At 37.6% G+C, this 27,369-nt stretch overlaps 1 protein-coding gene across 1 annotated transcript in view; it reads left to right on the forward strand.

The window, feature by feature from the left end:
- Positions 1–27,369, forward strand: part of METTL15 (methyltransferase 15, mitochondrial 12S rRNA N4-cytidine) — a 97,545-nt gene that overhangs the window by 28,925 nt on the left and 41,251 nt on the right. Inside the window, exon 2 of the mRNA XM_082485343.1 lies at positions 10,757–10,893. Within this exon, the coding sequence (XP_082341469.1) occupies positions 10,757–10,893 (137 nt within the window). The remainder of the gene's footprint in view (positions 1–10,756; positions 10,894–27,369) is intronic.

Below are 27,369 nucleotides of genomic sequence, written 5' to 3' on the forward strand. Positions count from 1 at the left end.
ATGTGATTCAAAACCAACAGTTTGTAGATGTCTATGGTTGTGTATGCTTAGGAAGTGACGTGGAGAAAGAGGGGAGGAGAAATGTACTGTTAATGTCCTGTTGGTGAACAATTTCAGTAGTGAAAAAACCCCAAAGCTTTTTGGCGTTCCTCTAAAATGCTTTGCTGCACAAACCAGGTGCTTTTTCCATTCATTCAGTTTCTTATGAAAACACCTCAATTAGAGCATAATGTCATCTCAGAAGAATTATCTTTTCTGCGGATTAAAAGTCACGTTCTATAACAAGTATGTGGTTTTGGTAGTGCGGGGATACTTAAAATCACATTGGTCCCAGAAGGAGCTTGACTGGTTTATACGGAACTAACTTTTTGCCATGTTAAGGCACTCAGGCAAACTTAATTTTTAGAGCTCCATGGTACGTGGTTTTCCAGCTTCTGCTACTTGAATTAATTTTGGTTGTACAGAATGTGCAGAATGTGTGTACACACACAGTTTAATGTTTATGAAACAAAAGTGTTTGTCCAAAAAAATCAGGTTTTGGAGATGACTAAATTAATTTGGACGAAATGGATTAGTATAGTTATTCTTTTTTTGCTTAGAAAGCTAGTTTTATCATTACTATGTATTATATAAAATTTTCAAATGGCATTTTTTTACTGTTCATTGGTATGCATCTGCCTGTTTCAAAGAAAGGTAATCTGTAGAGGCCTTCGGAACTTTATATCTATCTATCTATCTATCTCCTGTACATTAAAAAGTATTAGAAAAGGAAATCGTAAGATTTTTCTGTTCCTAAAATTATCATGTAGTAAGTATATTGCTCCATGTTGCAACATGGGAAGTTTATTTCAATTAGGATAGATTTATTTGTATTTTCTGAAGACATTTTTGTTTCTCAGTCCACTTGGACAGTTATCTTAAAAGTAAGGCACTTGAATATGCCCATAGATTCCTGTTTTTTTTAAGGTGTGCGGTAATCTCACGTTGTAAATCATTTTGGTGAAGTAAAAATTAAGAGGAATCGAAGAAAAACCTCAACAGACTTTTTTTATTGTAGCCCAAAGGATATCAGGATAGCTGTTTAAGAGGCCTGAATGAAAGTATTCTAGATTTCAAAGCAACAGAGCATTTTCTCCTAACTTCTGTTGTATTGATCAGATGTATTTTGGGATGAAAAATACTTGCTCATACACTGAAGTTGTAATTGGTCTTCTATTGAAATTGAGAAAATGAGTTGGAATAGGATGAGCCATATTTATTTGTTCTCATCAATTACTACTACTAGCTGTGAAGACGGAGACTGCAAATCAGAACAGTTCTAAGATTAATATTTTTAAACACTGTAATTTTCCAAATGGTAGTTCTTCTTGCGACTGGAAGTTTGTATATGTCTGCATATTTATGCATGTGCTAGCTGTATTCTTATTGATAGTCTCTGGGGCTCAGAACCACTATGTTCACACCCAGAGGTTCCCACTCATCCTCCGTGCACAGCAATCTTAATGTTTGTTATAATTCTGTGTAGAGGGTGGATGGGGAGTGAGCTGTGGTTTTGGGAGGGTTGCCTTCTTAAAACAGCGTTTGCCACTAGCTCCTAACAGAAGCCCCTTTAGGATCTTGGGCATTCTCAGTCCAACCTCTTGGCTGGAATAGGATTTGAAGTCTCTTTGGTGGATCGCCATCCTCTTCCATACTATAAGTTCTGTTTTGCGTTGTGGTTGTCGCAGATGGAGCGATATACTTCACTCATAGAGAGAAGCAGCGATACATTTATTGCTCTAAAACAGGGATTTAACAAAGTTTGATTGTAAATGCGACAGTGTTTTAACAAGATTCGATGGTAAGGTACGCTTAGTTATTTACTGCATAGAGGACAGGGTCAGACAGAAGTGTCAGGGAGACCCTCCTGTTGAGTTGAGGTTCAGAAAGGACCCCCTTGCTTTCTAAACTTCTCAGAGAGGAGTCTAGGTACAGCTGGATCCAGTCCTAGTCCCAGAGTTGGTCAATGATTTATGTCTAAAGGATTATATATGTGAAATCAATCCTTTATATCACTTAGCTAAGATTTCAAAGTTTAGCATGCTATTAGTCACTTACTGAGGATCTGTTGCGGGAAGGAATCTCTGAATCTTGAAAAGTAACCTCGAGAGGTGTCCCCACTCAAGGAGAGATCCTGGCGTGCAGCCCGCTGCTGTGCCGGAGAGCTCAAAGGGCTCTTGGGCTGTTCAGTATTTATGGGGGTAAGACGGTTGACCTGTAGTCATATTGGCTTATTAACTACAGTACCAGAATTGCTCAAGTTAGCCCTTGGCTGTTGTGTTGTTATCTCTCTCCCCAAAACCACGTTGAGATGGATGGAGCCATCGTGACTAGATGCATCCATTATGACCACCATGGGTGGTTATGGCTTGGGCAGGGTTAGGGGAGATAAAGGTCAGGTTGACGCCTGGGGTGGGGGGTAGCACACCGTCACAAAGGTTTAACAGAATCCCTACTTTTAGAAGCTTGGAAGGAAATATGTTAAAGTTTCGGTGTGTTTTTCCTTTCTCATCTCATCTCATCATCACTTCTTAGATTTTTAATTCTGATGAATTTTCTGTCTATTTAATTGAAACTATAGGTTCAGTGAGGTTGATGTTAACAAAGGCCGGCACTGAGCATTAATTTTCAATTTTGAACCGGTGGATTTTGAACTTTGCAGAAGGGAAGGAAAAGACTAAAGAACTGCAAAGAGACTCTGCCATTTCCCACTGTGGACCTTAAAATATGTGCCCAAACAGTAATCTATATGCTTTATTCAAGAAGCATTTACTCCAGTAATTATTTTAAAAATATCTATATTAATTCATACCTTTGCAGTGATTATTTACGAAAAAAGCAGTAATAAAAGCATACAGCAGATCAGCTATTCCTTGAAAAAGAAAAAGCACTGCTAGAAAACAATTCCTGCAGAATTCCCTGTCACTGCTCCCCACTTCAACTCAGTTTGTTATCCTCCTTACGTGTATATGAAATAGTTCAGTGTATTAAAATGGTAAGCTGTGGCCAATGCAAGATGTTTGAACAAGAGGTCAGCTGTATTTATACTTTAATACACTTAGAGTTGATATTTGAAAAATAAAGGAGAGTAGAAAGCAAGTTGTGTTGTGACAATGAACAATTTCTGTTGTGAATTACAAGGAAATTCAGACAACAAGTTTAGAGAACATGACTCATCAGAGAAACACCAGGAGAATGAAGAGGCAAAAACATCTTGCAATGTGGTGATTATTTTGTTTATGATATTACTTTTCTGTTCCTAGGATTTTTTTTCCCACAAAACGATCGAATAGATCCAAATAAAATAAGAGTGAGCACTTAAATACCTACCAACAGTGCCTGCCAATGCAGTAATAAATTAAATATTTATTGTTAGCCTTAACAAGCATCTCAGTTCAAAATACAAGCGTGCTAGTAGGTTACCTTCTTTGCATTTACAAGAAAACACTAGCACTCATCTCAAATATGGAAACTGTATTATTGTGGCAAACGTTGGCTTGTCAGCCCACTACGAAAGGTTGGCGAAAGCCAAGCTAAGTGCTGTGACCTAGTCGTGATTGGCTTGGAATGCACCAGTGGATGGTGGCTTTAGTATCGTACAAATATGTCATTGCTCTTATCACATAACCATTTGTTTTTGTGAACTTATTTTTCTTAGAATATCCAGCATAACAATATGTCAAGAAAAACTACTGTTATTTTGACATTTGATTTCTCAATTGCATGAAAGAGTCTTTCTCCATTTTATTTTTCTTCCAGCAGTAGATACCAGGCTTTTTTTTTTTTTTTTTTTTCCTTTTAATGAGCTGAAAAGTTAGGTAGCATGGCTTGGGTGCTGGGTGGTTGTTCTTCCCTTTCTCTTTGCAAAGTTTGTTTCAAATAAATCAATATTCTGTGGGGTTTGTTTGTTTGAAGCCTGTAAAAAGTAGGAGTGCCATTTACTTTCCAAAAAAATGTTATGCAAGCACTGAAAAGATAATTGTTTTTCTTTCTAATTCCTGATAATTCTTCTGGAAGATGGAACACAGAGGATGAGGGACTGTTGGGACTGGGGCTGTGTTCTCGGCTGTGGCAGTGGGGTTTGTGGATATATTTCCTTTCTCTACCTCCCGCAGGAAAGTTCTGTGATTCTAGTTTATTGATTGTGACGGCTGGTTTTGGGTGGAAGGACCTCCAGCGGGCATGTATCACTGTTAAAATATTATATTCATATATAATATTGATATATTACTGGCGAAGTGCATGTTTTTTCCAAGTTAATTTTTCTCCTGCGCATATTTTACACTTTGCATTCATATTGTTTTCTATTCTGCAAACAGCACTGCTCTTGGCTTGCCGGTTTGCACATCGGGAGGTATGTCCTTCCTCTTAGCTGGAAGAGGTGTCTAATTAAGTAGGATTCTTTTCCCTTCTTTTGGGTTCCTAGTGAGTAATGTTTTCCTCTTAAAACTACATCTGAACAGTTTTTGATAAGTATATTGCGAATGGCACAGTTGAATTACTTCTGCATCGTAATATAGGTAATATCAGTTTGTCTTTCCGTGGCTGGCCTACCATTCTGCTTGACCGACGTGATGGCGGTCTTCATTATCTTCCAAGTAATTTGCTCCTGCTGTTTGAGGGACCTTATAAGCATTTTATTTCTGAGGAGGATACTCCAACAAGTGTACTCCGAAGGGTACTGTAAAATGTTCTGCTCAGTACATTATACTGCTATACTTGAATGAATGCCACTTAAAGAAAAAATTCTTTAGACAAGAAGGGAAAAATGCCAAAAATATGATGCAAGAGCATCAGAGGGGTATAATTGTACGGTTGTCCCTTCTGTGAGTGGGTGTAAGTCTTTGGAATTACCCTCCTTCAGAGGGCTGGAGGAAGGAACTGTATTTTCCCAGGAAAGTTGATTTGAGATTGATTATTTTTTTTTTTAGTTATTATTTAGTTTATTTTTTTAATCAGTGAACTTGGTGTTAAGATGGTTCAGGTGATAGTGCTTGCTGAAGGCAGAGAGGGTGGTTGCTAGCAATATAGTTGTGGTTTTTTTTTTTTTAATAGAAAAAAGTAGATAAACAGGACTGGGGGTCAAAGAAAAAAATAGTTATGCATTGCAAGGTCAGTTTTTTGGGAGCAAAAGACTCTCTGTTTCTTAGAAGAAATTCCTGTTATCTGTTGGAAAGAGCAGTGGAGAATGCCTTATCTGTACTAGTTAATCATAGAATAATAACGAGCTTTTGGTATTGTTTAAGCGTGAACAAGGTGAGACTCAAGTTTGTCTGGACCAAATGGTAAACAGCAGAAGTCTGTCATGTGGTCAACGATGGAAAAGAGAGAGTTTGCTCATGAAGTACTGATATCTGGGATAGAAGACTGGCATTGCACTTCATGTACTATATTCCAACCCTTGGATATTTAGTACAGTTTGTCAAAGTCCTTTTTGAGAGTATGTCAGGGTTGCAAGAGAAAGAAAAAGCGTTTTGTGAAAGATCGGCTCATCACCATGGAGTGATTGAAAGAATTCAGGTTAGTAGTGGAAAATAAAGTTGTACATCTAAAGGAGGACTTTCAGAACATGACAAAGTTCTTACCTTTAAAAAAGAAAGCAAGCAAAGACTAGAAATTACTGGAACTAGTGGGAAAATTTGTATTTTACATATTTTAAAAATAAGTCTCAGGTAGTTTCAATTTATGTATGCCGTATTTGAATTTCAGTTTTGAATCAGTTCTGCAATATCGTTTTGTTACACAGTAAATAAAAAATAATTGCAAAGGTATCGTGGAATAAATGTTATTAGATGCAGAACATAATCATAAGCGGAATTACAGGCGACTTCAGTCATAGTAAAACGAAGTGCTTAAAAGGTATCCGTTAAGAGATGGCTTGTCAGTGCAAAGTCTTGTATACAAAAATGAGGGAGATGAACTCTCTGTATCTCTATAACTACCTTAAAGCTAGTTGTAAAATGAAGGCTATAAAGTGTTTGTTTGTTGCTATCTGTATGTCATGAAAGAGCCAAATGGTTTCTAAAACGTACAGTCACAAACTGATTATAAAATTCCCGAGGGGAACTCTGATGGGGCTATCATAACTTAACAAGCGAACGGTGAGTCACTGCAGGAGGAATTCATGTAATAATCTTTTCCGGTATTTATAGGACCAGGAGGATAAAATGTCATTTAATTTTATTTGATTAAAAACTACTAGGCAGGAGAGAAAGAAGAAAAAATGAAGCATCTTTCCTTTATTTCAGGCATGAAAGATGAATGGACTATATAAAAAACATATTATGAAGCAATATAGTATAGTGATTAATGTCAAATCTGATCAGTGCTCCAAAATAGTTGTGTTAATAATAAAATTATTTTATTTGATAACTTAAGATGATTTTTTTTTTTAAGTTCTAGATACAAAATGTTGCTTTTGAGTGGAACAGCTGGATGATGAGGCACCTGTATGAGTTCTTACTTGCTTGTTTAGGCATATGGATCTGTGCAGTTCAAAGATGATCTGTGGAAGGTCTTTGTTTACCTTAAAAAGTTATGCCACAATGTACTTAATGTAGCCTTAATTAGGTTTGCTAGGGTGTGAAAAAAGCTTTAGCCTATTCCATTAACGCTGGTGTCCAGCACTGTGTATTCCATCCTGCAGTCACTTCTGCTTGAAGCAGACCTGTGTCCTCTTTGATGTAGCGCTCCCAGTTTAAAGATCGTGTTACAGTTGTCTGCTGCAGCTTAAAGCTTTGGTTGGTTTGTGTTGGTCCTTTCAGAAAAGGTAATATAGTTTGGCGAGCTTGTGTTTATTCGCAGTGAATGCTTGCAGGAATTCTTAACTGAAGCTTTTAGATGCTGTCACAATATCGAGAGCTTCTCACTATGTCATGGTACAGTGATCCTCATCCCTTCTTTTCTTCTCTAGTATTAATTTTCGGTTTATTTATAAGATATTCTGTATGGTTCATTAACGTTCGGCACGTATAAGGGGTTTATCAAGCCTAAAGTTTATCAAATTTAAAATTATTGAAAGCAGAGGCATATGTGTGTGAGGAAAGGTGAGACTGGTGAGCAACATAACAAAGTATTCTTGAAGTAGCCCTGAGATCATCAAAAATTCATTTGGGAAAAAAAAATTCCCAGTATTAAATATTGCTTCAATAACAAAATTTCTGGATACGCGCTTGGTCAAAAGGTCGTGAACTCATCTTTTTGTTTTCTGCTATTCAAACTTGCTGAAACAAAGGGCCTTCTCCCTAGTACAGAAGTGTTGGCAAGAGAAAGGCACAAAGGATCAGATCTCTGTAATACTTTGTAGAGGCCACCAAAGAAGAAGTGGATGTTTAGAAAACGAACTGGTGTGCAAGAAAGAAGCAAATTGATGAATGTATCGGTGAAGAAAAACTATTTTCTGGAACTTCACATTACTAGTGAGTTTAAGTGGAATAAAATTATTATTCCAAACTTTTTTTATTTTAAAGAAGATATAAGTATCTGATGCTTGCCTTGACTCTTCCCGCCAACATTGTAGGCCGGTTTCAGGAAAGGCAATTTTGAGGTTTTCAGCAATTTTAGTGCTTGATTTCTACCTATGATATCAAATAAGAGCATTTCTTTGGTGGTTTTTTTTTTTGTTTGTTTGTTTTTTTTAAACAAAATAAAACAACCAAACCCACATTTCCTTCACATTTTTCTAAAGGGATTTTTGTACAGAAATAGAAGATAAAAGTGAAAGGTCTGTTTATTGCTTATGTGCATTACTTCTGGTAAGGATTAAATGGAAATAACTTGCGTGGAAATCAAGAATATCAGATACTTGGGAATTTTAAGAGTAATTTAAGAGGATTTGTATGTTTTCTAGAATTCCTGGGATTGTTTGCAGTTTTCTAATATAAAAGTATAATTGTTAACTCTGCATTTATCTTAATAATTTCCATTATTGAGAGAGAGAATACAGTTTTTTTCTGATTGGTTTAATATCCCACTTAATAGCCAGTATTTGATTTTTACAAGGATAGTATAAGTAACAGTACAGTGCAAAAAAAAAAAACCCCATACTGAATGGACCTGGTATCATAAGAGAGGTTCTCTGAATCTGATCAACAGTGATAATGTGAGAGCTTGTAGAGAAAATAAATGTTTTCAGTAGCTTGGAATTTTTAATTCAATTTAATTTAATTCATTCATGTATTGTCAAAACCTAGCTAAATTCTTGTGGTCAGTTGTGTTTTAAAGAATACCCACCCTTTTCTGACTGTTTCACTTTTGTGCTTATAAATTGGTGTCATTGAATATGCTTTTGTTTTTGTTATGGTGGAAGATAAATAAGAATGCTTAAATAGATTGTGGGAGCATTTATATTGTATGGATATTATATCCTCAGTAACATATCTTTGTCTTATACATATTGCTTACAAAAAAATATAATTCAGTGTCAGTTCTTTATTTCTTCGTATGAATGGTGCAATTTAATATTGGATAATGAGCCGACTAATTTTTTTTTTTCCTGCGTGAACTTTGTGAAATATTATAGGAGAGTTCTGCTTCTAGAGCTTAGGCTTAGGAAGCATAATGGTATAACACAAAAATTAAAACATGACAACCTAAAGATCTTAAAGGATTGTAATTTTCATTTACTTTTAGCCACAGTAGAGTTGTATTATTAGTCTCATAAATACTCAGTTTTATGGGATTTCCATTAAAAAGTTTTTATTTATGGTTTCTAAAAACTGTTTCTGGAAAACTGTTTGACTCTTTCTTCATTGCCTTTGAATTTCTTTTTTTATCCAGAGGGATTTTGTGATTGAATTTTAATTCTTTCAAGAATTAAGTTACAAAATTTCCCGTAAAAGGTTGCCTACCTTTGGCATGTATAGTTTTGTAAATAAGTTTAGTTCACGTGAATCTCTTTTTAATATATTTGTGCTTGATAAGTGGTCTTCAAAAACTGTTTCACACACACAAAATAATTAGAGAAGTGAAAAAAACCTACCCAGGTATTCATATTGAAGGATATGGAGAATTTGTTCTTCTAGTGTAGCTTGCATGGAGTCTGATTTCTGCCCCCCCACCAGTCAATAGAGGTCAGTTATATCAACTGAGAGCAGAGAGTTATGGGAATTCAGAGATGCAGAAAGCAGAGAAGATGCTGTTCGGTTGCATTTCTACTTGGATTTAAATACACTGTCATAGAACAATAAAAATCTATCTCTTTCCTCTTCTCCTCTTTCCTTCCTTGCTCCTGTTGGGACCTGCTGCACACCAGTTGCTCAGTCTCCCTTTGCGGGCGGACCATTTGCTCCAGGCGTTCTCCTCCATGAGGTGGCTGGGAGTTAACCAGCCTTTCGAAGTCTCCTTCTCCCTGTGTGCGGTTTGATGACCCTGTCACCTTTCTCAAGTATGGGAAAGGAAGCATATTTTGGATTTTTTTTATGAAGTTTTTTATGGCAGGAATGTGAAATTTCCATTTATTTTCAGGAACTCTGAGTTCCCAGAGACTTGCTTATAGGAATTTCAATACCCAATTTTACTCAACTTGTGCTGAATCTGTACCTATGTATGTTTTAGTCAGACTTCATTCAAAGTTTCTTCACCAAAAGGGTTATCAAACATTGGAACAGGCTGCCCAGGGAAGTGGTGGAATTGCCATCCCTGGAGGTATTTAAAAGATGGGTAGACATCGTGCCTAGGGACATGGTTTAGTGGTGGCTTTGGCAGTGTTACGTTGATGGTTAGACTCGATGGTCTTAAAGGTCTCTTCCAACCGAGGCAATTCTATGACTCTATGAATACGTCATCATTTTTAGTCCAGAAGACTGGAGAGGATGGCTGTGTCTGCCCGATATTACTAAAAGTCTTCCAGTCTTACTGTGTATCCAAAAAACTAGACCTGGTATATGTTCGTGGGCAGTAAGAATTTCTCAGAAGCAAGGAAATAGATGTTGTTTATCAAAAGGTGTAACTCAAGCCCATAGAGAATGTCACGCCAGCAACTGAAATGGCGTTGCTATTGAGGTGGGTGTTCCTATGCTATTCTGCATCTAATTAACACATGTAATGACGGTAGAGAAGAGACAGCAGGACTGGGCTTCAGCGTATCGTAGTAACCTAAATATGTAGCTTTGTCCTTGCACAGTGAACCCGAAATCAATGGTACTGCGTCTTGAAAACTTCTGTTTTCTGTGCTCGTGAGGTTGGTTCCAGTCAGGATATATATGTGCCTGTGCTGCCATCACACTTTGATCTGCGGTATGAAAGTATGATAGTGTGATTTCTTTAACTGATATACAGTACGTCAGCTTTCCTTTTAGAGACACTCTTACAAAGCAGATGGTGCTGATTACTTGCTGTAGTCTCATGTCCCATATATCTTTGTATCCATTAAATTGAGCAAGTCCAAACAAAGCAGTCAAACACGCGGCTTTCCTCTAATCTCAGAATGCCAACAAATGGGAAGAGTATGAAGCTGCAGTTGGTTGCACCAAATCATTGTCCTTTTCTTCTGGAAGGATTTTGGGAGGGGGAGGTCACAACCCCTATAAAGATTACTCTGACGTGATTGCAATTCTGCACAAAATCGGAAAATATTTCCAAAAAGGCATCGTGACTATATTGAACGGTTCGTTTTCCTCCAGCATGTAAGACAGATTAACAAAAGAAGCTTGAAATCAACAACTGGTTTATCACTTGTCTACTCTAAGGTAACGGTGTTGTCTTTCTTACTCAACAGCGTTTCCTCGATATGACGTTTGGAGCCGGTGGTCACACTACAGCTCTTCTAGAGAAAGCCAGCGACATTACGGTATATGCGCTAGACAGGGACCCCACGGCTTATAAAATAGCTCAGCAGCTTGCAGAATCCTACCCGTAAGTTGTCTTCTCCTGTCCTAAATACGGTCGAGATAAGGTTGATACTGTTGTACTATATACCCAATTTAATATATTTGTTATAGTTTTAATACATAGTTTTTAATGGCTTATTGTAGGATAGCGTTATGGGCTGCATGTACCCCGTTAAATAGGAGATGCAATTCAATTTATTTATGAGTATTTGCATGCAAGTTCTTCTGAGAGTTTTGGAATTAAATGCATGTTCTGTACTCCGTTAATTTTGAGTATGCATCAAGTATCAAATTTTATATTTAAAAATTGATTTAAAAAAGATTCATGCGCACAGCTTGCTTTGAGATAATTCTGATGGCAGAGTTGTACCAAAACACACACATTGTGCTAAATATTTCACAAAAAAGGATGGAATAATAGACTTTTAAATTAAATAATGAGGTAATTTGTGAATATATTAATTTTTAAAAAAAAAAATAATTGCAATTCAGTATTAGGTTTGCTAAATATTTTGCCACTGGCTTCAAAAACTACTAAACAATTTAATAAGCTACTATTTCTGTGTAAAGCTCATGTTTCAATTTTCTTTTTAAATAGAGTGCTGAATTTGCTAAATGAACAATTGCTAAATGCAAATTTCTGTATTTTTTTGTTTATACAAAGTTCTTGTTCCTTTATTCAAGTAACTGCGCTGTCCGAGCATGACTCAATTCCTGCAAAAGTGTGCAATATGTAGAGTGAATATCAGCTTTTCAGAAAGTGCTGCTGTTTAAATTTGACCAAGAAGTAAAAATATGTAGATACAAATTTTAATAGTATGAAATAATTAATACTTAAGAAATTTATGGTAAGTAGGAAGGAGCGGACAATTACTGTCAGGTTGAAAACGTTACTTATTTCAAAAGAGATTTTACGTGAGGAAAAGCAAATCTTTCCAATAAGAAGAAGACTGGAAGAGGCGGATGAAGAAACACCTGGTTGTTCAGTCGTATTTCCCCACGTAAAAAGGAGTTCTAAGACAGCAGTACTATTCAAGCAATGCAGAAGGTATCGCTCACCTTTTTTAAAAGAAAAGGCTAAACTGTGCATTCCTTTCATCAAGTGCCGTTGTCAGAGGCCCAGTGGGAAAAATGCAAGCACGTGACGAGAAAGCATAGCTCAGTTTCTAGTCATCCTAGTCTAGGAGACCACTTAAATGTATTCCTCTAAATTTTCAGTTCTTTGTGGGCTGAAGTGACATGCAGAGTATGCTTATAAATTTGTGGAATTCATCTCTCAACTGTTATTTCTCCAGAGAATGCTTTTTTTGACAGAATGGTGTGGAGGATATTGGCAAGGAAAATCCATTTTCTTTCAAACCTCACCTGCAAACACCTTCCACCAGATGTCACGGGAGTTCTTAAGTCTTCTGTTCTTTGTGCCATAGAAAAAAAATAAGTGTAGTCCAAATTAAGCTAATCTTATAGCAAATAAAAATTTTCATAAACATTCACACAACATAAGACAATGATGAACAGTCCTCTGACTCAATATATGTTTATCCATAAAGCTTTAATCAATATTGTATTAAAGTTGATGTAACTTACGATGGCCTTATAAACAAAAGAGGTCTCCTAGTTCCTATTTTTGTTCATAAAATAATATAAACTTGGTAACTTGCACTCCAGACACCTTTACAGACACAAGTTATCATTAGAATGAAGTGGATTCTTAAATAACATAGTGTTGTCAGTGAAAAGTCTTAATTACTGAAAGATGACTGCATGCCACTTGAATGTACATTGTAAGATACAGAGCAGTATTCTTATTTGTTTTGGTGTTTTCCCTCATCTCCGGGCTTTCCTATTGGAAAGAACAGGTGGGTCCTTTTTCAGAAGGTAAATATATCTTTTTTCATAATATTTTATGTTGAAAATGAAGGTAAAAGAATGTTCATATGTGGTATATATGCTCATTATTAACCTGCTTTCCCTGAGAAGTCAGTTGCATAAAGCATTGTTAAATTAAAAGTGGGAAGGAGGAGGTATATAATTTATAAATAACAGGTAAAGCTAGTGTTTGCTTACGAATCAGTTGTAGGTATAAAGGATTTACTTACATTATGAGATATGGAGCTTTCCTAAATGGATTTTTTTCTTTCAGTATTCATTAAAAAGTGGTTGATCTAATATTATGGGGTTTTATTGTCTATTTTCTGCCCTGTTTTAGAAATAAATCTTTTAGCACAATTTTATCAGTTTAATTCAAATCTGCGTTGGCATCAAAAGCTCGGGAAATTCATCCGGCGGGCATCTTTATCTGGTCAGGTCTAACCTCAAGTGAAACAATTCCCCCATCTAGTTCACCAAGCAGCCACAGAAATAGTTGTGCTAGCTTAAAAACGGCAATGGCAGCGCGCAGTTGCAAGCTGAGAGGAACGTAGGGCTGTCCCTTCTGTAAGCAGCACAACCATAGACACAACTGACTGAAGAACTGCAGCACGCAAATATGCTTCTCCAGCCTTTTTCTGTTCTAGGGTTTTTTTCACCGCTTCTGTTCAACGTTGTTCTTTTGGGAGAGGGCATTTGGCTTGCTGAAGCGCTTCGCTCCCTTTGGAGGTGACGGCACACGGAGGGGAAAAGGCTGTTATGCGGCTGTAACCAGTAAAATCAGATTCCCGTTATGTCTGAAACTGTGAATGCAGTGGGCACATTGGAAGTCATACATCAATTGAATTCTCTGTTGCCATTTTGTTTCTACTTAAACCAGAATATTGTACCTGTTTAATTGGGGATGTTAATAAATTGCAGCATATCAACTACAAGACGAGGCGAGGTAGACAGGCTGGAGGGGAGGGATGCCATCCAGAGGGACCTGGACAGGCTGCAGAGGTGGGCCCAAGCCAACCTCATGCAGTTCAACAAGGCCAAGTGCAAGGTCCTACATCTGGGTCGGGGCAATCCCAAGCACAAATACAGGCTCGGACGGGAATGGCTGGAGAGCAGCCCTGAGGAGAAAGACCTGGAGGTCCTTATCGACGAGAAGCTCAACATGAGCTGGCAATGTGCGATCGCAGCCCAGATGGCCAACCGTATCCTGGGCTGCATTAGAAGAAGTGTGGCCAGCAGGTCAAAGGAGGTGATTCTGCCCCTGTACTCCACACTCGTGAGACCCCACCTGGAGTACTGCATCCAGCTCTGGAGTCCCCAACATAAGAAGGACATGGACCTGCTGGAGTTTGTCCAGAGGAGGGCCACAAGGATGATCTGAGGGCTGGAGCACCTCCCCTATGAGGAGAGGCTGAAAGAGTTGGGGCTGTTCAGCCTGGAGATGAGAAGGCTCCAGGGAGGTCTTATTGCGGCCTTCCAGTACCTAAAGGGGGCCTACAGGAGACTTTTTACTCGGGCATGTAGCGATAGGATGAGGGGGAATGGCTTTAAACTGGAAGAGGGCAGGTTCAGATTGAACATTAGGAAGAAGTTTTTCACTGTGAGGGTGGTGCGGCACTGGCCCAGGTTGCCCAGAGAGGTTGTTGAGGCCCCATCCCTGGAGGTGTTCAAGGCCAGGCTGGACGCGGCCTTGGGCAACCTGGTCTAGTGGGAGGTGTCCCTGCCTATGGCAGGGGGGTTGGAACTCGATGATCTTCAAGGTCCCTTCCAACCTAAACCATTCTATGATTCTATGACGGATCTTGGGTCTTGCAGTAGTATTTGCAGTAGTCCATTCTACCATAAAAAAATTCAGTTCTAAATATTCAGTGTTAATCGCTATAGCTTATTCTGGTTAGGTAACATTAATAATCTTAGTAAAATCATGTAATTCCAACTGTTACTCGCTATGAGGCTTCATTTTTTAAGCATCCTATATCTTAAATCACTGAGTTACAAGATTATTAAAGCTCAAGTGGCAGAAATATGCCCAAAGATATGGTTGGATGAGGAGATAAGTATGGCTAAATTAGGGGATTTTTCTATATTCAGAACTAATAAGTGAAGTCCTCCTTGTACTTAGCCGAAAGACAGCTGGAGTAATAAGTCACTGAATGAGAACACTGAGGAAAAATACATCTGATGTTTGTATTTTAAATGCGTCTCTTTGCTTCTTGATAGTGATTTTGTCAGAACTAAAATCTGAAGAGGATAAAGTTCCAACTGCAATTCATGCATTCATTTAGCCTCTCTGTTGATTATTTTTTATTTTTTAAAATATGTAGTGCTGCTTTAATAAGGAGAAAATGGGTCAGGGCCTGTTAGATATTCAGTGTGTGGGTGGGAATCCTTTGACGTGCTTTCTGGGGAAGCCTCTGACTTGGGAATTGCTGCTGAGAATCCGGGAGAACAAGACAAAATTCAGTCAGTAGCAATATATATTGCAAGTAAACCCTTTCACGCCCACTGAAAGGGAGAGGTGAGAGAGGTGGCTGAAATCTGGCAATTAACCAATATCACGGCAAGCTTTTAAGTATGAGAAACCTACGCAAAGCCTACACAGAGGAGACAATATGTTCTTTGTAATTCTCTGAGCAGAATAAGAAACTGTGCCCCCAAAGTAGGGATAAATAGTATAAAATTCCTCATACAATCGAACTTCCATTTTATGGTAGTTCTAAAGTAATTTTGAGGCGATGGTGCTTGTGGGTTTTGCTGCCAGGGTTACATGAAGTTTAGAGAAAAAGCGGGATAGAACCATCAGCTGTGCCTTGTATGTTTTGGGCAAAATAGAGTGTATTTGGTTTAGTTCTAGGGAAAACAGAACTTCTTTTTCAGTTGCAATAAGCTTATTTTAAGTGCTTGTGAATTGTAGCTGAGTGCGTAATATGTTGATGCTTTTGTTGCTATATGTTATTTATATAGGCTACTATTTAACTTTTGACTGTAGTGCGCAAGGGGTACCGTTAACAGTGTGCAATCAAGGCATATTTGTTATAATGACGCCTTGACTATATATTATAAGTTAATTAGTTACCTGTAGTTTTCTTTCTTTCTAAAGAATTCTCCATGTATGTCAACATCTGGTTGCCTCTCAAATGCAGGCAACATAGATAAATGAGTTGCCTTAAATATGAGATGGAAAAATGCAATTAAAAGCACTAAAAAGACCTTTAAATGCCATTATATTAAAATAGTGCTCTTCTGTCATTTATTTTGTTCCCCAAAAGGTTTATTTGGATAACAAACCCAAATGCGTTTCCTTATAAAAACTTAAGAGAACAAAAATTCTTTCTCTCGTTGCTGAATTTCCAGCTGTGCAGGTTTCAGAATGATGCAAAGCTTTTGCTTGCTCTCAAACATACAGTCTGATCCTTCAGTACATTTAGTTTCTGGTTCAAATTTGGGCCCAATTCAAAGTTACCCTGCTGTAGGCAGCACACGCGGCAGCCTACTTTTAACAGTTGTTTTTCTTCCCTTCTTCCATTCTTTTATAACTTGGTCCTTTAGTGCTTCCTTAAAACCTTGTCAGTTTGAGTGTCGGTCGTCTTTTACATAGCATATAGATGTTGCACTACCAACATCGCATCACTGGAAGCTGCAATTAAATCTTTCGGGTGTGTACTTTTTAATTTTCCTTTCTTTGTGGACATAATGATTGTGTTTTAGTTCATTCTATGGGCTGCAAAGTCATTACCACGCACAGACTGCAGTCTAATAACTTCAAGTTCCGAAAGCGTCTCTATTACATAAACATCTGCCGGGACAGATAAACTCCTTCTCAGTGGTCCTCCAAGAACTCAATATGAAGTTAATTATCACCAACCCTGTGTCCAAAACTAGCCAGTGACATCGGGATGTACCTTGGCAAAAATGAAACTAGACTGGTAGAAGCAGCCAGAATCGCGTAATCCCACTTCTTAAAGAGAAGTGCAAGTTTTCCCTCTTCCTGTAAATCTTCCCTAAATTCAAGTGAAGGAGGAAACAGCTTGCCTGATTGAAAGGAACATTTCTTGGCGGAGAAAGGAAGTCTTTCTTTTTCTGTGGTTGAAGCAACTCATTAGTTAATGTGTCCTTAGTCCTGTACCTTGTAAGCTTTAAAAAGGCAATGTCTCTTCATTTTGAGATACACAATACAAAGTAGTAAAGGATACTGAGAGAGAAAATTGGGGATCTCTCTTCTTTTCCTGGCAGTTTTGCCAGGAAAAAATCAACTCATGAAAAAAAATCTTTACAACCATTTCCGTAAAAATCACATAGTACAATATTCAGTCTTTCTTTAAACGTTCTTCACAATGTACATGTGTGTTTCTGTATTTTACACTCGGCATCAAGTTCTTACATGACTGACAATGTTAACTAGGTAAACAAAACGTTACTGGATTCTTTTCTTTATTGACTTAACATTCCTGTAGTAATACTCTGTATTGTTATTGCAGTCATATACCCATAGTTACCAATAATACATCTCTGGCAAGGAATCTGAAAGACAAGTTTATTGTTTTCATTAGGGATTTTAGATCAGGGAGCTGAAATGCAGTGACTAACATGCAGTGCTATGCTAAGACCAGTTTGTTGATATTTTGTTGGGTATTTCCTGGCTAAGTCAAGAGATAATGGGAACAAATGCTGATGCCTCTTCATCAAGACCGTATTCTTAATTAGTCTTTTAGCAGAATATTTTCTTATTTGCCTTGAATATGAATAGTTTGTAAAACTTCTAACAATTCATATATGTATTTGTATACTAAAACCAATTTCTATGCATGTATATATGCGCTGAGCAACTGCGGGTGCCTGCGTGCCCACACCACCGTCCCCAGAGTTACCATCAACTCTCGCTATGTATTTTAATTGGGAGACAAGCAAAAAAATGGGAAAACCAAATTATAGTGTGAAAATCCGTAGTAGAAACCAAGGATTTTGCAATATAAAAATATGATTTAGTATATTTACTTTTGAAAAAATCTGTTAAATATGATTTTGTAAAGAGCAAGTGCAATGTGGAGTATATATGGACTTCATCGCACTGTGCAGCACGGAGAGTTGAGCGAAGAGGTGGGCTTGGGTGGGTAATCCTCAGCCGCAGTAGGCTATTTACACATTGTTGACTGGCTCCAAAGAAAGTTCATTTGAGAAACTGCTGTAACTAAGATAGAAACAAAAATTGTTTTTATAATTAATAAGCTCTTCTTACAATTAATCATCGAGATCAGTAACGCGCCATGGTTTAAAACAGGAAGGTTTCCCATAATTCCTGGTATCCTGCGAGCATCAAAAGTGTTCTTGATGCTTTCTATGGACAGGGAAAGCTACTGTCCTTGACAGTGTGCATAATATGTTTTATTGATGTTTTTCTATAAAAGATATTTGAAAAGTAAGTATTAATGAGATTGTCACCCATGGAAAATAACACAGGGCACAATCTGGAGAATACCTTACATCTATTCAATCTGTCTGTTCATATAAGCAGAATGCATTTGTTTGGCTTAAACAGAGCACAAAAAACAGAGCTTAAACAGAACATGTGGAAATAGTCATAGATATACGGACATCTCCTAAGCATCCGCAAAATGTAGCATAATTTAAGACCAGGTAAGCAAACAAAACCTCCTTAGAAAAGGAGATGGAAGAGAAATGAGACACATATCCAAGTGTTTCTTCAATACAATATGTTGCTCAGTATTAGAAGTAAGTTTGGGAAGATGTAGCTAGCAGAAAGCCATGAAGATGGTAACAAAAAGTTAACAAATCTGAGTATACTGGTTGAGCAGTCAACCAGTCTTCAGTTGTCAAGCCTAGGGGAAAGCAAGTTGGTGAGTTATCTGAAGTATGGGAAAATTGTTTCTAGAATAAGTAAGTTGTCCAGCAGGCTGTACGAAGCATACCTTTGACACGAGGGTGTTTTACTGTGGCTCTTTGGCCAGATTCAGCTTCCAGCATGCTTTTTTTTACCACAGAGGTAGATGTGAAGAAGCTCATACGCTGCCCCTTGCAGAGTGGGCACGTGTGTGAAAGCGTGGGTTGCCACCGCATGCAAATATATGGGAAAGGCTGAGTGGGGTCCTAAACTGAGAATTTTTCTCAATGCCAATATTGCCCATGCAGTGGGTCTTAAAACTGGTATTCAGTGCCAACGGTGGGAATTGTTAACGATTGTATGTGTGGGAAGCTGGAAAACAGCTCTTACTTACATTACAGTCAGTAAGGGCAGGAAAGATTGCACTTTATATTGAGTGACGCAGGCTAATATGTATGTTTGGAAGGCTGGAGCAGAGCTTTTTATGCTCAAGGTATATAGGCTGTTAAGGATTGGTGAATCGATGAAGGTGGTATCAACATCTCATATCTCTCCATCACATAATTCTTTTAGCACTGTATCATATCAGAATTTTAATACTGAATGACAAGAAAAAGCTCACTCTCTGCCGCATTTAAACACTATAAATTTATCAAAAACACTTCAGAGCTCTAATTTTTTGTGCCTCGGTTGCAACCAAATACTGTCCTGACCTGACTCTTACTTAACTTGCGAGATCTGTCTGGCTCACGCATTGAGGTGGGATGGCTACAGGCCATTTCCAACATTAGCAGCCGAGTTTAAATTTCATATACCGGTTACATAAAAGACAAGTCCTTATTTGCACTGTTGACATCTTAAAGGAGTAAGATTTCTTTTAAGAACATAGCTATGCCCAAATACTGCATTTATATATACTACGGCACTAGTTTCAAGGCATGCGATTATGTTGACGTTCTCACTAAAGCTTTTATTTAGCAATAGGAACATTTGGAGAAGGATTAAATACTAATCAGTCTATCAAGACTCATTCTATTTACAAGACTCTATTAATCTTTTAATGTTATATGTATTTATTTCTTTTATTTTGGCAAAATTGTATTATATTTCTAGTAACGAATAAAATTATTTTCAATGTCGTAGCGTAAATTTGGGGGTTTGTCTTTGTTTTCATACGTAACAACTCCTGTGCCGGTGCTAGATTTAATGTAAGTTCCAGTCAAATGGGTCAGGACAGCCCTTTTACGTGTTACTATTTTAGGAAAAAAAACGCTGCCATTTTGATCTGAGTAGTCTTGAAAGAAGCTGCATTGTTATATTAGTTTAGTAGGAAAATCTTAGAAGAGATGTTGGCCAGTTTGAAGCTGTGAAGGAAGGTTTGCAAGCATTAGGTTTAAAATGATGATCTGTTTTATTTCCATGTTTTTTTTCTGTTAGCGTTAACAAGTCATTTTACATTTCAGTATTAAGTGAAAATCAGAGTTTTGTGAATAATTGATGTTTATCAATTTGGACGGTACTTTTGGTTTAGGCAATTTCTCTCATAATATCAAAATCATTCCCGTTGGAAGAGATCTTAGGATGTCATCTAGTCCAGCCTCATGCTTCAGGCAGGCTCAATAGGAACAACTTTAGACTGTAGATTGTAACCTGATGTGAGCGGGTGGTCTTGAATTTTTTGAAGGCACGGTAGGATTCTAAAATGCATTCACTTTCTGATCTTATTGCGCTATAGCATTAAATGGTAAATGTGTGCAGCACCATTCTCTAACAAGCAGTAGTGAGTATCCTAAGGTGGCCCATGTGTCGGTGTTTTGTATTGGTTTATATTATTTACAGTATTTAAATTAAAATTAAGAGAGATGCATCATATTGTCACCTCCCTGAAAGTTCCTGCCGAGTGGATCCTCATCCAAAGCGTACAGGAAGCGATTCTGCTTCTGCGAGTTATTCCTGCTTCCCTTTATTCCTTTTCATTCTCTCTGTTCTAGATTTTGCTGGGTCAGGGCAGTCAATACGATCATCTCGGACGTCTTTAGACAAGAGAACTATAGGCCAAGCAGCTTAATTACTTTCCAGCCTGAGAAACTAGAGCTTTTAGACCAGAGAGTGAGCAAGAAGCCAAGGAACGTTCTGTTGAATGGTGGTTTTCTTCCATCGCAGTTTTTTGTGAGTGTTTTCTAGGAATACGATACAACGCTAATTGTTCTTACAGAATGAGAGGACCTTTATTGCTTAAGTTGATGAGAAGCCTCTGAAATAATTTGAAACAAACAAACAAAAACCCCGTGTAGATATTGGTCGAGGACGTGGAGCTGAATGTGGGTGATTTGAAGTTCTTCTCAGTACAAATGTCCAGATCCTTGGTTTCTTTTTAAGGACATTTTATATAGCTGCTAGCTCAACTTCATATGGAATGCAGTGCCCAGTGTTACTTTAACCAGCAGGAGTTTCAGACATGTCCGTTATATTGTTTTTTTTAAAATTCGCCTGTATCAGTGTGCTATAAAAGTGCTCGGAACATCTTGAAAGTTTAATGTTATAGCTCTTACGCGCAGAGTGTTTCTGAGGACAGTTCTGTGAAGCTTAATTTGGGTTGTAGGATTTTTTTCTAAAAGGAACAGATGTCTCTATTTTTTTGAAGTAAATAATTATGATGCTGAAATAATCTTTGAACTTGCATGATCTGTAAAGGAGACAGCGACTTTTCCTTTCAGCCAGTTTTCCGTCTTCTTGGTTTTGACGAGAAAGTTTCTGACAGGTGCTTAGATGACTTAGGTGCTTTTATATTACTTTTGTAACCATTTAATTACTAAAATACACGTAAAACATTTCCTGTTTGTTGAACTTAAATTCTAATTAAAACCATTTTAAAATGTACGTGCCAAATACATATATTTAGAAATATCTTTTGTAAACATGTAAAGCGTTTTTTTTGTAGCAACAGTTTTGTAGAACAGTTGAGTTCCAGGTATATTTTCGTTAGAGTGACAAACCAGCTTGGTTTTTATAAAAATAGCATTTTGTAAAGGATACTGGTAGAGTACTCCTTTCAATATTTTTAATTTTTTTTTTTTTTTTGGTAACAGCAAAACTCAAGATTCTGCTTTTTTCAATGAGAGGGAGGAAGAGAAGAGAGCGTAGGTTGTAATCTGAAGTTTTTGCACCTGGTAGCTAGTTGTCTACAGAACTTTTTGTCCTGTTGAGAAGATGGTATCGTCATATTTCTCGGCAACAGTATTTTAGCTTGCTATTTGTCAAGAGCTGTATATGTAGCTTATTTTTATTGACATTTATAATAGGAAGCATTGAGGCGCTCTGCACAAAACAAGAGGACATAAACTGTATTTGTGACAATAAAGGCACAAATATATTTCATCAGTACAGAGATTATAATATTTGAGAGCAGAAGATTCTGGCATTTTGGTATGAAGCTGGAGATGATAGAAATGTATGGACAAAAAGGTGCTTGTCACTTCCTAAGCGAAGATTAAGGCTGATTAGTATTTAAGCTAAACATGTTGTTTACTAAGTAACTAGAAAACCTGATAGTCTCTGATTCATAATTCCATTTCTTCCAATTTGATAAAAAGGAGAACAGGTAACTAAATGAAAACATTTGTTGGCACGTTTTTGGATCAGTATTGAGCTTCATAGTTAGCTAATTATGAAATACAGATATATAGAGAAGTTACCTGGAGTTCAGGTTTTTCTGATTGAGTCATTGTACCTCAAATAGTATTATTCTGATCTTAGATACATTAGGATTATGCATGTAAGTGACATAGACCATAAAAATGAATTACTTTGAGTTTGACTACGTAATTCTGTTTTTTTCTTGTCATAATAATAAACATCATTTGCATTTTAATTTGATTTTGGCCTTTGTGACTCAGCTGTGCCAAGTGTTGTGCAGAATATTCCAAGGACTGCAAGTAAAATCAGGCAGTCAATTGCTGGCTTTGTCTTTGGATGCCTTAAAAATACAGCAACTTAGCTTGATCAAGCACCAGAGGTTTGAATAGGGAGATTTCAGAGAATTCCTGTGCAAAACCTCCGTGGAGAAAACATGTAACTTGGAATGGAAGTTACCGGTGGCCTTGTCACCACTGAATGGTGCAAGTGTTTGAGACCAGTATTAACTAGTAAGTGGCCATAACTCTTGAAGCGCACGGATTTCAAAGAAATAATACAAATGCCATGTCTCAACAACAGAAACAATCCGTAATGTTGGTATCATCTCCTGTTCAGTCTTACATTGATCAAGAGAAGTTAGAGGCTGCTGAAACTTAAACTTTTAATTATGAGACGGGAAAACAGACCCAAATTCTTTCTGATAATGACACCCAGACTTGCCGTCCATCTTCAAGGTGATCTGTGCCCCCTGCTAGGCTGGGAAGGGAAAGAGGAGGGTGAGAAGCACTCCCTTCCCCCATGCCATTGCATCTGTATCTCTGGCAAAGTACCATTATTTTTTTATTCCAATGATTACATGGGGACCTGAAAACCTGCACCTTTGCCCCTTGAAAGAAACTAGGAGCCCATTCCTGTGAAACTGGGAGAAGAGCTGTTAAAAAGCCAAGGGAAGGCTTAATCCGCTTTTGCATTGTCTCTTCCCATCCTTTCCGAAGACACGTGCTGCATGTTATCATATTTTCCGTCAGTTTAAGGTAGCAGCTCGTCCTCCTTCATCTCATTCATGACTGCTAGCTGTTCCTAATGAACAGAGCGATTTGCCGCAAAAGACATGGCAAAAGTCTCAGCTGACTGAGCATCAGACTGAGTTTCCATTCCTTGCAATGCAGTCTGGGTTAAGGTGGAGTGACGTGTGACCGTCCAAGTATGGAGTGGAAGAGTATGTTTACCCGAATTCAACCCTTCTCACGGTCTGCCTTGGTCAAAAAAAAGTGGATGCTAGCACTTGGTGAGGCCAATATTAAGATACAACCTGCTGGCACCTAGTAATATTTAATCTAAGAACTAATAATATATGAAATTAGGCTAGTAACTTTTTGTCTTAAAAAAAAAAAAAAAAAAAAAAAAAAAAAAAAACCCCAAAATTCTGTATCACAACAGAGTTGAATGTGTAGTTGTTACTTTTCCACCTATCAGGACCAAAAATGTGTGCCCATTTTGAATAACCAGCGCTGTCACTTTGTGAAACTTTATGCTGTGGGAAAGCTCATTTTGCCCAGAGGGAATTTGGAGAGCATCATGGATACTGGCTCCAGGAGTGTAAAGGGCAACTTCTTCATTAAAGCTAACAAAAAATTTTGTATGTTTCATGAAATTTTCTTCTTATGCAGAGAGTTATTGTTTCCAATATGAATCTATTATATGTGTCAAAACCCGAAGTTAAGGAAAGACTGAGGATGAAGGTTAATGATAGGGTGGTATTCTTTATCGTGGTAATAAGGGGAACCCCACAAATAGGATTATTTTTACAGTATGTTTAATGTAGGATTTTGGTATTGTGGTTTATGATTTCTGTAGTATGAATGATCTTATTTCTGCATGTTTGGAAAGCGCACTATACCATGGAAAAAAATTTAGACTTTTGAAAATAAAGCAACATTCAGATAGATTAAAAATAGCATTAACTAAAATGTCTGGTAATAAGGAGAAATTATATAACCTATCATGAAACTGTTGACCGGTCTTTTGCTATTTTTAATATTTCTTTACAGTACAAAGTAGATGAGACCTCTCACATCATTCTTGTGATAGAGAATTTCCATATTGCAGTTCCCAGGTATTTGGAATACTGCAGGTTTGTGGGCAATTTAGCACAATAAGCAGCGGGTATGGGAGATGCTGGCATTCTTGGACTTGTCTGTTCCTTTGTTTTGCACGGTCCCGTACCTGATGGACAAGGCATCAAAGCTATGTCTGAAGAAAACCTTGAATTCTGTGTCTTTGGATATTTTGCAGAAAACAAATGAACTGAAAAAGAAGCTGCTGTAGGCTTTTGATATTGTTTCGATGTCCTTTTTCATAGCTGTTTGCTTGAGACACTAGTTTATTATAAATTCAGATATAATGCAGCAAGAAATGCGAATAAAACAGAATTCTATAGAATTTTAAAAACTTTAAAATTCTGTACTTCTTTTTATGTGCAATGATGTCATGGCTCAAAGACCTTTATCTTACTAAGGCTAGAAACGAGAACTGAATCACACTGTATAATCAGGGGAATTTCTTGTTTTCAAAGGGATGTGTTTCCATTTTTAATTCTCATAATTAATAAGATATTGAACATTGAGAAGTAGAAGTGTGCAGAACTAAAAATGTCTTGTCCTCTCCTCTCTTTAACCATAACTACATAAAGAAAAGTCAGTATCTGGTTGCCAGTCTGGAAGCTTCTCAATGAGTCAGTGTTGCAAGTTTATTAGGAAGAGATTACTATCTAATAAAATTATGGTTCACAAAAATGCATCTATCCCATCATTCTGCAGCCATATATGTAGCATACACACTTTAATTACTGAACCTTATTTAAGTTTTCAACTCAAAATTACATTGCCCTGGCAGGTCTGATGGGGATTTCCCTCTGGAAGGAAGCTTTTCTCTCCTGTTGGACTTCAGGTGCAAGTCACACATTAACCCATTGTGCCAATCGCCTTTGAATCCCACTTTTTGCCCATACATTCACTTTGTGCCTTTCATGGTGGCTACCGAGGTAAGAGAGGAAAAAAAAAATCAGAAGCCGTATTAAAATCAAATTAAACCCGCTGATTACCTGGTATCCACAGAGCCAGTTACTTTGTCTTAGAAAGCAATTAGGTTTGTCGGGAGTGTTTTGCCTTCAATAAAATCTGTGTTGGCTGTTCTCATCCTGCTCTTCGTGTGCTGGGGAATAGCTTCCATGGGGACTTACTGTGTAATTTCCACAGTGATGAAGGTGAGGTCTGCCAGCCTGTAGTTCTCTGGACAATCTTTCCTGACAGTTTTTTTTGAAGCTGTCATGGCACTGACCTTTTTCTAGTCGTGAGGGATCACCGCAATTTCTTAAAGCTGACAGAGTGGCTTCACGATAACATCAGCCAGCTCTCTTGATGCTTTCAGAGACGTGTCATCTGTTCCCTTCGGCCTTGTTCACGTCCAGCTGCTGTATGTGACCATCTTGTGCGTTCCTCCTGTACTGTGGTGTTAGCACGTTTCCCCCCTAGTCTTTGACAGTGGGCACTTGGAGCAGATTTTGTCAGTAAAAATTTAGGCAAAGGCTTCAACTACCTCAGCCCGTTCACTGAAATTCATTACTAGGTCGCCTGTGCCATGCTCCAGTCTTCCATGTCTTCATGACATAACCCTTCCCAGTTTTAGCTTAAGACAGATTTAGGTGTTCCTAATTCCAGCCCAATGCACTCCAGCTCAAGATTTCTGTTTTTATGCTCCCTGGTAGCTTGTTCTGCTTCTCTCTCTTGGCTCTTCTGGTTTTTTGGTACTGCCAGGATTTCCCTATTTAGCCAAGTTGGCCTCTTGCCCTGACTGCCTCTTTTTTTTTTTTTTTTTTTCTTCCCCTTTTTTTTCCCCCCAGATAGGGATGGATTCCCTTGCGCTTTACAGAGATTGTTCATGGGAATTGACCCATTGTCCTGAGTTTCTTCACAAGTCAGGAGAGCCTCCCAAGGCCCCCTCCTTACCCATTCCCTAAACAGGCTGAGGTCTTCCTGAATCCCGGGATTTCTAGTCTGCTGCAATGCTCAATCCAGTCACAAACTGTTATAGGTTTAACTCATCTCTAAAGTGCTTTAGTTAAACTCTGAATATTTTAAGCTTGAATGACAATTTCAATAGAACTTTATATGAAAAAATGTGCACCCTTTAACTGGAACTAGAATGTTCTCAGTGTTTTGGCTTTCTGACGTCTTTCTGTCCCATAATCAACTTTAAGAGGTACTGCAGGTGGCTTGGAGGTAGAGTGAGTTAACGATTAACAAGGATTTACGCAGCTCTTTGCGTCACTTTTTATTTCCAAATCATTTGCTAACAAGTCACCTAAGGGCTTAAAATCGACCAAGACAATAAACAGCAGGAGCCTGTGGTGCAATTGATGCTGATGAACAAAGAAAATAAATTATAGAAGTCAAAATGAGTATTATTTTATTGGTTGTACTTGATACTATAAAAATTTGTTTTATTGTAAGGAATACAAAGAACCAATTCAAATAGTGATTTTTCTGTTGTAATTTTATGTTAGAACCTAAACTTTCCTCTTTCTGTTTAATGCAGTGATTATTCAATTTATCCAATGTTGCTGTATGGCTTTTTCTCAAAGCCATTCACTCAGTGGATATCAGCCTTAATATATCATTTTTTCATTTTTTTTCTTTTTGTGTTATTCGTAAGTCTCTTTGGAGGTTGGCATTACAGCAGGAAAGCATATCTTTGTCTATTTCAGAACTAGAAGAGGAACAAACCAAGCCATTTCCATGTCGACGTTGAAGGTTTCTGTCTAAAGAGTATAGTTTTTTGTGTTGTTCTTAAGTTCCTTTTAAACTCTGGATCCTTTCAAATAAGATGAAGTCGTTGTCCTGTCTTTTATAAACATTCAACTAATGATAGGTAGTGCCTGCCACAGAGACAAAACTTTGTTGAATGTGAAATGGTGGGATATATTATTTCTATTTTTTTTAACCACGCTGCCCTCCAAGTTACTTGATTGCATTCACTTATACGTAGGCAATTCCCGTTTTTCGGAACAAAACTTTGACAAACTTCCCTTTCTCACTGCAGAAGGTTCCTCACAGATTTCAAACAGTAGTACTTCCATAATTCGATGACAAATACTGA

Source organism: Vanellus vanellus (assembly GCF_965231255.1).
Source record: "Vanellus vanellus genome assembly, chromosome: 6".
Classification (NCBI taxonomy): domain Eukaryota; kingdom Metazoa; phylum Chordata; class Aves; order Charadriiformes; family Charadriidae; genus Vanellus; species Vanellus vanellus.